The sequence below is a fragment of the Microcebus murinus genome, chromosome 8, assembly GCF_040939455.1.
Source record: "Microcebus murinus isolate Inina chromosome 8, M.murinus_Inina_mat1.0, whole genome shotgun sequence".
NCBI lineage: Eukaryota > Metazoa > Chordata > Mammalia > Primates > Cheirogaleidae > Microcebus > Microcebus murinus.
This window is the reverse complement of record NC_134111.1, coordinates 86,899,674-86,912,565: the sequence shown is the minus strand read 5'-3', so window position 1 is coordinate 86,912,565 and position 12,892 is coordinate 86,899,674. Positions and strand designations below refer to the sequence as shown.

Below are 12,892 nucleotides of genomic sequence, written 5' to 3'. Positions count from 1 at the left end.
GAGGAGTGCTTGAGCTCAGGAATTCAAGTCCAGCCTGAGCAAGAGTGAGACCTCATCTCTACTAAAAATAGAAAAATTAACCGGATATGTTAGCACACACTTGTAGTCCCAGTTACTTGGGAGGCTGAGGCAGGAAGACTGCTTAAGGCCAGGAATATGAGGCTACAGTGAGCTACCATGACACCACTGCTCTCTACCCAGAGTGACAGAGCAAAACTCTCTCAAAAAATATATAAATAATAAAATAAAAAATAAATAAAAGATACTTAGGTTTAATAGTGAATATTATTCAAGAGTCAATGTCCTATAAATTCAGAAAACCCTAAAGTTTTAAGTACTAAATTTTCTCTAGAAATTCCATGTGCTACTCCTTTGATTTTCAACTACCAACCACAACACTGCCTTCTCCATAGTATATTGATTCATTTCAGAGTTTGACTCCTGCTTTCCTCTTTCCTAATTACTTGACTTTCCCTTGAGCATCAATAACATTGAGCCTATTTAATGTAAAGCAAAAGGAGAAACCAAAATGGTCCCAAACCCTGTGAATCGATCCCAACCTTTTTTTGCATAATCTTAATCACAGTCCTCTCCCTCAATTCATTAAAATATCTCAACAGCTTAGAAAATCCTAAAGATGTAAGTGGTAATCAAACATCCAATACAGCAGATTACCTCTCATATGCTTTTTAAAGATCCTATCTGTGATATACTATGATATGTTTTGGAAAAGACGTAGAACAACCAAGGGACAAATATCCTACCCAGCCTCCCTACTGAAAAACATTCCAGACATCTAGGCAATCTTTTCAAACAGTGTTGTCATCCATACGTCAATGATAAAGATAAGTGATGTTCTGAAGTATCAATCTCTCTCCCATATTTTCTCAAATGTCACATTTTAGATAAATAAAGGTGAGTGGGATACTTATAAAATCCATTCAAGCAAAAAATCCCAATTCATTAAAAAAAATGAGGTTATGAGAAAGTGACATTTTTTAGTCACTGGGAAGCAGAGATCACAGTCCTTGATCTACTTATTTCTCTTTTAAGCAACTGTTACCCCTTGATGTGTTTTTTATAATTTGAAAATGATTAGAGAAAAATCCTACAGGTCCCATGGCTAGCTCAGAAGTTACTAATATATTGATTTTAGCAAAATCGTATCAATTATTTAAAAGGTAGTTTTTAACTGTACACTTGACAAAAGACATACTTTCAGAATTTCCTTCGAAAATTAAAACTAAGTTAACCTCTTGCCAACAAACTGATTATTAATCTCTCCTTCCTTCTCCCAGCTCATTTACCCTCAGCTATAGGTATTTAATTATAAGAGAAAGAAGACATCTTCCTGGGTCCCACATCTTCCTGTAGATGACTATGTCCTCTCTATCAGGAAACTTTTCTCCTCTAGGCATTGTAACCTGGCTTCTACCCCATTATTCAACCGATACTGGGTCCCCAAAGTCATCAAAGACTGAACTACAATCCCTAAACGCCCTCTGCCAAGCTCACCTTTACTCACCATTGTGCAACTTCTGACTTGGGATTCTTTCCTTCCAGACACTTCTCTTCCTGTGCCTTCCAAGATGTCAGTTTCCCCTAGTTCTTTCTACCTCTCTGAGCTTTGTTGGGGAGTGGAGGTAAAAGCATTAGGTTTTATTTTTGGACAGCCCTTCTTTGTGTGTCTATGTCTAATTACCCATGTATATATTGGGGTTCAGTACTTTGTTCTCTTTCCTTCTCACTCACTGTGCTCTTGCAGGTGATCTCATTCATTTCTTTTTCTACTAAATGAGGAAGATTCTCAAATCTCTATATTTAAACCTAACTTCTCCTGTGGGCTCTGTATCACTATTTCCAACTTCCCATTGAGTGTCTATACTGGGATATCCAACAGATACCTCAAATTTAACACTTAGGAAAATAAATTACCTTTTCCATCTGTTATTCTATATTCCTTATCACAAATAATGGTGACACCATCCTTTCAGCCCCCCAAGCTAGGATCCTGTTATCTTTGATTTATTTCTCATCAACCACCATGCAATAGCTCAAGTTCTATCTACTCTACCTTGTAAAGGCCTTCGGCATCTCCTCTCCTCTCCACACTCTCCATCACTGCTTTAACTTAAGCCTTCATGTGGGCCACTGCAGGTCTCCCAGCTGGTCCCAGTCCATCTCCGATGCCGCCCCACCAGAAGTGTTTTTTTAAAAATCATGTCATCCACTTGCTGACAAAATTCTTTCATGATTACCCACTTCCATTAAATCCAAACTACTGAGTGTGGCCTACAAGGTTCTTCACAATCTACCTGCTACTTACCTTCCCTTTCCCATCCTTTTCCCATAGAGAACATATTCCCCAGCCAAATGAAACTTCCTGTGGATCCCTAGACACACCCCACTTCTTCACATGTTTATGCCTTTGTACATGCCACTTCTTTTGCATGGCATGATGTCCTGCCATCATGCATCCGCTTTTTTCTTTTAGAATTCTCAATCTTAATTCCTTAGTGAAGCCTTCCTTCAGCTACCTAGTTGCAATCATCTCTTTCTCCTCTTATTCTCATTGTGTTTTCCCACCACTGTTGTAACTACTGATTTTCTCTCTCTCTCCTCTTCTCACTTCTCTAAAGGAATCCTTGAAAATTGGGAGCTTACAGCATCTTTAGCACATGGTACACTATTAGCACTCAATACATACTGGTTTTTTTTGTTTTTTTAAAAAAACGGTAGGCCAGGCGCGGTGGCTCATGCCTGTAATCCTAGCACTCTGGGAGGCCAAGGCGGGAAGATGGTTCAAGGTCAGGAGTTCGAAACCAGCCTATGCAAGAGCAAGACCCGTCTCTACTAAAAAAACAGAAATAGAAATTAATTGGCCAACTAAAAATATGTAGAAACAATTAGCCAGGCATGGTGGTGCATGCCTGTAGTCCCAGCTACTTGGGAAGCTGAGGCAGTAGGATTTCGTTAGCCCAGGAGTTTGAGGTTACTATGAGCTAGGCTGACACCATGGCACTCACTCTAGCCTGGGCAACAAAGTGAGACTCTGTCTTTAAAAAAAAAAAAGGTAAATTCAATTTATACATGCCCTAGTGAAAATACTTCATACAAATAAGCCACATTAAAAACTCACCCCACAAAAACAGGACCCACACTTTTCACCTCTCACAAAAACCAACTCACGCTGGATAACAAGACTTAAACCTAATGTATGAAACTATTAGAACTCTAGAGGAAAAAGTTGGAAACACTCTCCTAGACATCGGCCTGGGCAAAGAGTTTATGAAGAAGTCCCCAAAGGCAATCACAGCAGCAACAAAAATAAATAAATGGGACATGATCAAACTACAAAGCTTCTGCACAGCCAAAGAAACAGTTATGAAAGTAAACAGACAACCTACAGAATGGGAGAAAATTTTTGCATCCTATGCATCCGATAAGGGACTGATAACTAGAATATACTTAGAACTCACGAAAATCAGGAAGAAAAAATCAAATAACCCCATTAAAAAGTGGGCAAAGGACTTGAACAGAAACTTTTCTAAAGAAGACAGAAGAATGGCCAACAAACATATGAAAAAATGCTCAACATCTCTAATCATCAGGGAAATGCAAATCAAAACCACAATGAGATATCACTTAACCCCAGTGAGAATGGCCTTTATCAAAAAATCTCCAAACAATAAATGCTGGCGTGGTTGCGAGAGAGAGGAACACTCCTACACTGCTGGTGGGACTGCAAACTAGTTCAACCTCTGTGGAAAGCAATATGGAGATATCTTAAAGCGATACAAGTGATTCTACCATTTGATCCAGCAATCCCATTGCTGGGCATCTACCCAAAAGATCCAATGACACTCTACAAAAAAGACACCTGCACTCGAATGTTTTTTTTTTTTGTTTGTTTCCTCCCCTGCACTCGAATGTTTATAGCAGCACAATTCATAATTGCAAGGCTGGGGAAACAGCCCAAGTGTCCATCAATCCAAGAATGGATTAATAAAATGTGGTATATGTATGCCATGGAGTACTATTCAGCTCTAAGAAACAATGGTGACATAGCACATCTTATATTTTCCTGGTTAGAGCTGGAACCCATACTATTAAGTGAAGTTTCCCAAGAATGGAAAAACAAGCACCACATATACTCACCAGCAAATTGGTATTAACTGAACACCTAAGTGGTCACATAGGTACTACAGTAATAGGGTATTGGGCAGGGGGGAGGGGGCAGGGGGCGGGTATATACATACGTAATGAGTGAGATGTGCACCATCTAGGGGATGGTCATGATGGAGACTCAGACTTGTGGGGGGAGGAGGGGAATGGGCATTTATTGAAACCTTAAAATCTGTACCCCCATAATATGCCAAAATAAAAATAAATAAATAAATAAAAACTCACCCCACAAAAGAGAGTAAAGTTGGTGAGTTGTAAAATTCAAAGTTGCCAGTGCTTACAGCTTTGAAAAATAAAAATGCCTGTATTTAAAACATTTATTGAATATAAATAGAGCCCACCCTAGACAAATCTGCCAAGTAGCAGAAGTTTCTCTTTTTCTCCATGGTGACCTGTCTGGGCAAGCTCCCAACTGGTCTACTACATGCTTCCCTGCAGATGGCACAGGACTTCAGGTCTTCAAGGCCACTTGTCAAAAACACCAAAGTTTTTTTTTTTTTTTTAAAGTAAGTAATTTATATATGATTACATTTAGAATACTAGAGTACAGATAATCCCTGATTCATGATGGTTCAATTTACAATTTTTCAACCTTACAATGGTGTGACAGTGACACACATTCAACAGAAATTGGGAGGACACTCTCTTCTAACGCTGGGCAGTGCTATCACCACAGCTCCAGTTAGTCACAGGATCTTGGGGGTAAACAACCAATACTCTACAGCATACCGTGTTGCCAGATGATTATGACCAATGGTAGGTAAATATAAGTGTTCTGAGCACGTTTCATGTAGGCTAGGCTAAGCAATGATATTTAGGAGGTTAAATGTCTTAAAGGTGCTTTTGACTTATATTTTCAACTTAGATGGATTTAGAGGGATATAACTCCATCACAAGTTGAGGAGCATCAGTATTTACTGAGTCAGCCCTTTACATGTTAAGCTGCATGTTTCTAACTTTACAACAAAAGATTTTTTTCACTACTTAAAAGAATTATAAAGCACCAAAAAAACAGGCAGTTTCTTTCAAATAGAGAATCCTTTGAATCACAACAGGTCCCAGTATGGACTTGAGCTAGTTAAGGATGTTTTGTGAAGTGATTCAAAAGAGGCAACCTATGGTCTCTCCATCACACGCCCTGTGTCCCCTTTCTGCCCCCATAAGTGGGCCTTCCACTCCTCCATGGGGAAGGGTTTGCCTGAAAACCTGCTTGTGATTTTTCTTTCAGTTTTGTGAGGGTCAGGGAAGCCTCTGTCCTGCTGTCATTAACTTAATCCAGGACTGGAATGTTTCTTCCCTTCAACCTTGATCTATTCTTCCCCTTCCTGAGCATAAATCAGCTCTCTTGTCAACTTTCCCAATTCACCTTCATCCGATCTGCACCTTCTAATTCCTTTGGCCTAAGAAATACATATTTTATATTTTTCTGCATTTTAATTACTCTTTAATAGTTTCATAGTATAACCTCTTTATCTGACCTTTATTCTACCTTTAATTATGAAACTTTTGACAAATGTAGCACTGGAACACTTCTTCCCTAATAGTGGTTATATTATTATGCAGTTCATATAATCTTACTATTTTGATATTAAACAAAACAAAGAAAAACCTCATTCACATACAATACAGGAGAAAGACCTGAAAAAGCACAAAATAATCTTCTTTTTATTAAGCTCTTTTGTATTTTTTTAAACTAGCCTTCTTCCAGATTTAAAAAAAAAAAAGCATTCTAACTTTACTTTTCTTTCTAAGAGCATAAGATATTTTTATCTTTTCAAGTAGGTGGAAGATGATGCTATTTTCCCATAAAATAGATAGAGCAAATGGGGACCTCAGAGGATAAAGATGTTTCTTTGGGACTGGCCAATTACTGTAAGTTTTCATGTAATTCTCTTTCATTTAAATGAAGTATGACAGGTTCATCTTTCCTCTCTCACCTGAAATAATCTCTGAAATTGAGGATTTGGGATTTTGGTGGTTGGAAATAAGTCTTCGATGGTGTCTTTCTCCTCATCTTTCTTTACCAAGCTCATGGAGTCAATCAAAGCATCAACAGCACTCAACTGTGCCTCTTAAAACAAAGATAAACAGAGAAGCAGAAAGAAAAATTATTACCTCTACTATTCTCCACTAAAACAAATGCTTGCCATTTACAGATATTTGCAGCAACATTGGCAGGTTATACAGTCCTGGCTCTGCCAAAAATATTCTCTAATTACTTAAGTACTTAACCTGAGTCTCAGTTTTCTTATCCATGAAAAGAGCTATTTAGAGTAATTGATTGCTTAGGTCCTAGCCCTATCATTCACTGAACCTTTGATAATGGAGTATCATATCAAAAGCAAGAGAGTTTGTTCCAAGGAATATAGATATATAAAATCTAACTTCCATATGGAGATTCAAATATAATAGTGTTCAATAAGATAACATTAAAAACTTTGTAATTAGCTAAAGGATACAAACATTAAAAGGAAAAATAAAACCCTTCTCGTAATGAAGCATAAGCTTTATAAGGATTTACTGTAACTTTTAGCAGAGTCTAGCAGCTCAACAGGAAGACATCACTGAACCAGAGTGAACTGACTCCTTCTCAGTCTCCACAGGCAGAATCAGCTCTTTCCTTTCACAAAGTCACATGACACTAATCACACTGCGTATCTGCACAGCTGTGTACATATCTTACTCTACTCCACTCAAACCTTAAAAGTTCCTTAAGAGCAGATATATGACATCCTCTTTTTTATGTGTCTCTTAATACCTAACAGAAAGCAAGTGCTCCTCGATAAAAATATACCAAGTCAATAAAATGGCACAGCCCAAAGCATTGTGGATAAAAGGCAACTCTCCCCAAAATGCTTCTACCTAAACTACCATGTGTAACTTTCATTCTGCTGATTCATACAGCAGTTCAGCTGTTGAACTGAGCACTGTTTTGGGATCATTCACAGTCACTAGGCAAAGGTGGAAAAGAGCATGCAGTTTGCAGTTCCTGAAAAGTACATTATGCTTCTCTTCTTTACCTTTTCAAATATTCCTTTTGTACAGTCACAACAAAATGAAAGAGCATATGGATATTCATCATGATGCATTTCTTTCTATATGTTTTCGGGCTTTCTAGGGAAGGTTTCAGGCAATTGCACAGCCATCACCATCCTAAGCTGGCTAATTCCGCATCCACCCAGCAAAAGGCAAAAGACAGGACTTGGATATGTGAATATTCAGTGATTCTTACCTACTACTACAAGCTAGTAACAGGCCAGATCATTCTGGCATTGTATGTTCCTTCATAAAGGTCTACTTGGGAAATAGGCCAAGTAACTTTAAGGATTCATTTTTCCAATGGAGAAAATGTAAACAAATATGGTACTCACAGAAAACAGATCAACAGATCAAAAGATATTTAATGTATTAGCCCCTGAATGATTCATGTCTATAAATAATTTGTCAACAAAGTTCTCTTTTTAAAGCATTCTACTTATCTAAAAGTTTGGAATTATCAAGAGATAGAGACAGAATAATACTGTAACACAGTGGCAACTTCTATACGTTCAGGTCCACACCTGCCTCCACTGTGATGCAGAGGGACTTGTCTCTAGAAGGAAAGTAAAATACAGGCCCTAGGGACACATTTGATTTTTGGCCTTTTCACAGCACACTGCTCCCAAAGGGTCTAACCAAAACAACCACAGGGAGAACCCAGTTCTGAGATTCACCTCATAATTTTCTCATTCTACACTGACACAGATGATACATTTTGTAAAATGAAATATCCACACATCATTTATTGTCCTGTTTGGTATGTGAGCTCTCAATGGTGAGCTCTCTGGAAGACAGGCTCTGTGGCCGTGAAAATCATTTAGTACAACACCCTGACTTTTGCAGCCAGATGCTTAATAAAAGCCTTTCTCATCAAGCTTGAAGTAACTCCTAGAAGCCTGAAATAAGTAATAATGAGACCTGAACTCTCACTGTAGTTACTGTAAACTACAAAGACAGAATAAAAAGAAAAGTTAATCTCTAACATTTTCACTTTTCAGTTCAAAGTTACATCAGATTTTATGCAGGACACTGAAGTCACAGGTTTGATATTGCACATTGATTCACTTCAGCAGGGGCAAACCTTCTGCTCACAATTAGAGATGGCCATTCGTTATCAACAAGCTGCTCCCTAGACACATGCTCTATGTCAGAAGAAGGAACTAGGCTGGGCATGGTGGCTCACACCTGTAATCCTAACACTCTGGGAGGCCGAGGCAGGCGGTTGCTCAAGGCCGGGAATTCAAAACCAGCCTAAACAAGAGCGAGACCCCGTCTCTACTAAAAATAGAAAGAAATTAATTGTCCAACTAAAAATATATATAAGAAAAAAAAATTAGCCAGGCATGGTGGTGCATGCCTATAGTCCCAGCTACTCGGGAGGCTGAGGCAGAAGGATTGCTTGAGCCCAGGAGTTTGAGGTTGCTGTGAGCTAGGTTGATGCCATGGCACTCTAGTTTGGGCAACAGAGTGAGATTCTGACACCAAAAAAAAAAAAAAAAAAAGAAGAAGAAGAAGAAGAAGAGGGAACTAGACAGCCTTTGCAGAGTTTAGGGCAAACCTATCCCTACTACTAGAAAAACACCTGCCAAACCCTCTTCATCATTACTGTGCATAAGTATATGATTGAAATCCAACTAATTTCACTCTGTGAAATCCTAGCCCTGACGAATGGCTGCAAACAGGTGATTTCCCAAGAACAGTCTGTATGTAGAACCAATTAGTAAGCTAAATGGAAATAAACTCACCCGTAGGAGTGTATTTCTTATTATTTTTCAAGGATGAAAACATGTATTGCCGCAAGTCTTCCATGAAAGGCAGCTGCACATATACCAAACACTAATGAAAAAGAAGGGGTAGAAGCAGAAACAACCAAATTAATGAAAAAACATAAAACTCATTCCAAATGCTATGAAACTGGCACAATAGATTTCAAAAATCAGCTCAAATCTGATACGTGAAAACTGAAGTGTTTTGACTTTTGCCATTAGCTGTTCAAAACTGCAAATGGTATGAAGAACATTAAACATAAAAGAAATGCTTCGAAGAAAGACTACCAAAGGATAACTATGAAACGCACATCCAACACAACAATTGAGAAGATTGAGGTGATCGGAAGACTGATCTGAAAGTCAAGACATTTTGCTTTCTCTTTCTAGTTCTGCCATAGTAAGTTCTGAGAAAGAGGAAATGATAAGGAATTTGTACTTTAAATAGGATACCTCTAAATAGACTGAATTTCACAAGGATCACAACAAAATCACATCGTCAACCTTTATTCATAGTCCCTGTTAGTAAAAATGGAGGTAATTTCTTTTCCCATTTGGTTCTGAGAAGTCAAGAAGAATGAGAAGCGAAAAAAGGTCATGGTTAACCTTGCCTGAATCAATTTAATAAAAAGCTCTCTATGATTTATGTTCTTTCCTCACAGCTAGAAGTCTGGTTCACGGACCAGCAGCCTCGGCACTGCTTGGGGAAAATGCAGAATCTGGGCCCACTCCAGATCTACGGTATCAGAACCTCCATTTTAACAAGATCCCCAAGTTCATTCCCACACACATTACCAGTCAAGAAGCACTGCCTGTGATAAAGGGACTGAAGGAAAAAAAAAAAACTTCAATAAAAAAGACGCATGGGTTTTACCTCATAGGCCTCCTTGATATAAGGAAAAGCCACACCAACTTGAGGATTCGCTCTTTTGTCATAAGCATATCGAACGATGGCCACCATGTCTAATTCATCCAAAGCATGAATCAGGGAGGAAAGTGCAACTGCTGCTGCCTAGTAGGAAAGAGGGATGCAATGTATGAACACATACTCAACACGGGAGAATTTTCATAACAAAACTAAATACGTATCATGTTACTCACTTTCTTTCCATTTCTCATTTTTTTCTAAAGTGTCCCTTTACCTATTTCAAGACCAAACTACATACATTGGCTTTTTTAAATGCTTTTCTTACTTTGTTAAATTTTACTAATATTCTTTAAGGGAAAAACACACAGTCAAGTAGGCTACAGTGAAGAAATATTATCTTTATGAGAGAGTTAAGAAACCACTAAGACACTTTCGGGTTTTATCTTCAGTGATGCTTCTGATCTTTATTCTGGGACTCCAGGTAATATTCAGCCCCTACGCTACCACAAATGCAGCAAATACCCACCAGAATCCCTAAAAGGATTAAAAATAATGCACCAACAAAGGAAACATTGGTTACAGACCACCCATGTATCTCAAAGTTTCACTGTGGCCCATGGAGCCCTTAGCCTTTGTGCAGCCAGCTTTCTTGTGGACAGTTTCTAATGGTGTCCCTTCTATCTTCCACTGTTGATAATCTGGAAGTTCCATTTTACTATGTCCATATCCATGGGCCATGTCTGCTGGCAATCTGACCTCTCAGGACACTCAACCCTCCAACTGGAGCCAACTGGAAACAGAGGTTTACATTTGCTTTTGATATTTACTGTACTTCGTCTGGGACTTATCTTCTTTAACTAAATCCTCTCTGTCTTATTGCTTCAACCTTCCTTCTCCTCTGATTTCACACCCTTGCCCTATAAATAAACTCACCCTCCTAAATATCTCAGCCTCCTAAACAAAATCTTTGTCGCTCTCTCTCCATAAATTGCTATCTGTATCTTTCCTTTTCTTCACCCCTAAATATCATGAAATAATAGTCTTGCTGTTTCCACTGCTTGGAGCGCAATTATTCTTCAATCTCATCCAGCTACTGCCCCCACTTCCTTACTGAAATTATCCTCTGAAGTCACCCACAACCTCCTAATTGCCAACTCCTTGGTTCCTATCATATTTGTTTGACAGTAGCATCTGACCACCCTCTTTTCTCCCTCCACATCTTCTTCTTTGGCTTTAGAAACAACATTCTCCCCTGATTATTCTACTTGTGGGCCACTCCTCATCAAGCTCTTCTATTCTCCCAACTGATTTTAAATTCTACTTTTGGCCTTTCTCTCCTCCTCTCTCTCCCCAACTCTACTTGTGGATTATTTCGCCCAGTTCCATGAGTTGAAGAATCAAAAATCTATATATTCGGCTTTAAAACTCTCCTAAGATCCAGACTTAGATTGACTACTGGTTGGCAGGTATCTCATATGGTAACTCACATGGCATCTTCAGGTATCTCAAACTGTCTATGCCGAAAACTAAACTATCTTTTCCCCTCATTGTCCTCCTGGATTTATTTCTATTAACACCATCACACAGTCAATCAAACCAGAAGCCCCAGGATCTTTGATAATGCTACCTTTCTCATACTTCATCTTCAAGTGTTCACCAAACTCTACCAATTCTATCTTTATGCTGTCTCTCTTCCATCACTGCCTCTCCTGTTCACAGAGCTGAGATCATGCCACTCCCTTCCATAAAAACCCAGGGTTTCCTCTACTCCAGCCTTACTGAGCTGATCATTGACTGGTGGCAGGTCTTGTACTTTCCCTCCCCTCTAGCTTTTGCTGATACCATTTTCTCCTAGCAATAATGCCTCCTCCAAATCCCCAACTTTCTAGTTTCCAATTCTTTTTCAAGGTTCAGTAAATCGACACCTTCTCCATTTCAGATTAACCTCAGTCAGCTCTTTCCCTCTGCAGAACTCCCCTAACACTGTGTACTTTTCTGAGTACCACAGCTAACCTGCATCAAAATTAGCTACGTATATTCTCATTTCTTCCAGTAAAAACCTATGACCTCAATTCCTTGCCACCAAAATCCTCTGAGATTTCACAATAGAATCATTTTACCTTTTCAGTTCAGTTCAAAGACTATTTACACATTCTTTGCTAGCCACTGTCTTAGGCCCTGTGAGAAAACAAAAATGAGTCCTTGACCTTACCAAACTAATTCATTCTTTACTAGTGGAAATGAGATATGTAGCAAATACAGAAAGTGTATGTTCTAATAATAGGTCCCATCAGAGAGGACTAGATAAGCAAAACGGGAGTCTGAAGAAGAGATTATTTCTCCATTTGTTTGGAAGTCTTTATTTGTGTGTCTTTGACAGGACCAATGAGGATATTTAAAGGAAGAAAGGATGGGGTCATGATGACTGCTACATTATAACACATTACTACCCTTGTGTATAACTCAACTAAAGCTTCATTTCCTTCATTTTCTCTTCTCCCCTTCTCTTCCACACACAGTGCAAATCCGCATACAAAAGTATAGATTGTCTATATAAAAAATAATTATATGCTAATGACCAGAGAAAACATTCTCAAAAGGAATTATTCACAGAATCACAGAACATTTGAGTTAAAAAGAACAGCATTCATCTAGTTTAACAACCCACATGTACATCTGACTAATTGGTAATATAAAGACTCTGCTTAGAAACTTACAGAGGATCTGACCATCTTACAAGAAAATAATCCAATTGAAGACAGTAATTCTTATTGACAAAATAATTCCTCAACCTGTTAACCACAACCTGTTAGTTCCAGTTCATCCCCTGATACGAAGCATAGTTTAATTTCTATGCCACATAATAAACCTCTAGATGTATGAGGAGTTATGTCTGTCATCTCTCCTGCTCCCTTGCCTACCCACACAAGTCTTCTTCATGTATTTTTTTACTGGAAGTCCTCATATGACATAGTTCCCTTATTCTCTGCTGATCTCAAAAGCTCCAATTACGTAACGTCAATTTTTGACCATG

General features: G+C 38.5%; 1 protein-coding gene across 1 annotated transcript in view; it reads right to left on the bottom strand.

The window, feature by feature from the left end:
• The window catches only part of XRCC5 (X-ray repair cross complementing 5), an 89,522-nt gene that overhangs the window by 51,563 nt on the left and 25,067 nt on the right, over nt 1–12,892 (bottom strand). Inside the window, exons 11-13 of the mRNA XM_076005923.1 lie at nt 9,865–10,002; nt 8,970–9,060; nt 6,123–6,256 (exon numbers count right to left, since the gene is read on the bottom strand). Of these exons, the coding sequence (XP_075862038.1) occupies nt 6,123–6,256; nt 8,970–9,060; nt 9,865–10,002 (363 nt within the window). The remainder of the gene's footprint in view (nt 1–6,122; nt 6,257–8,969; nt 9,061–9,864; nt 10,003–12,892) is intronic.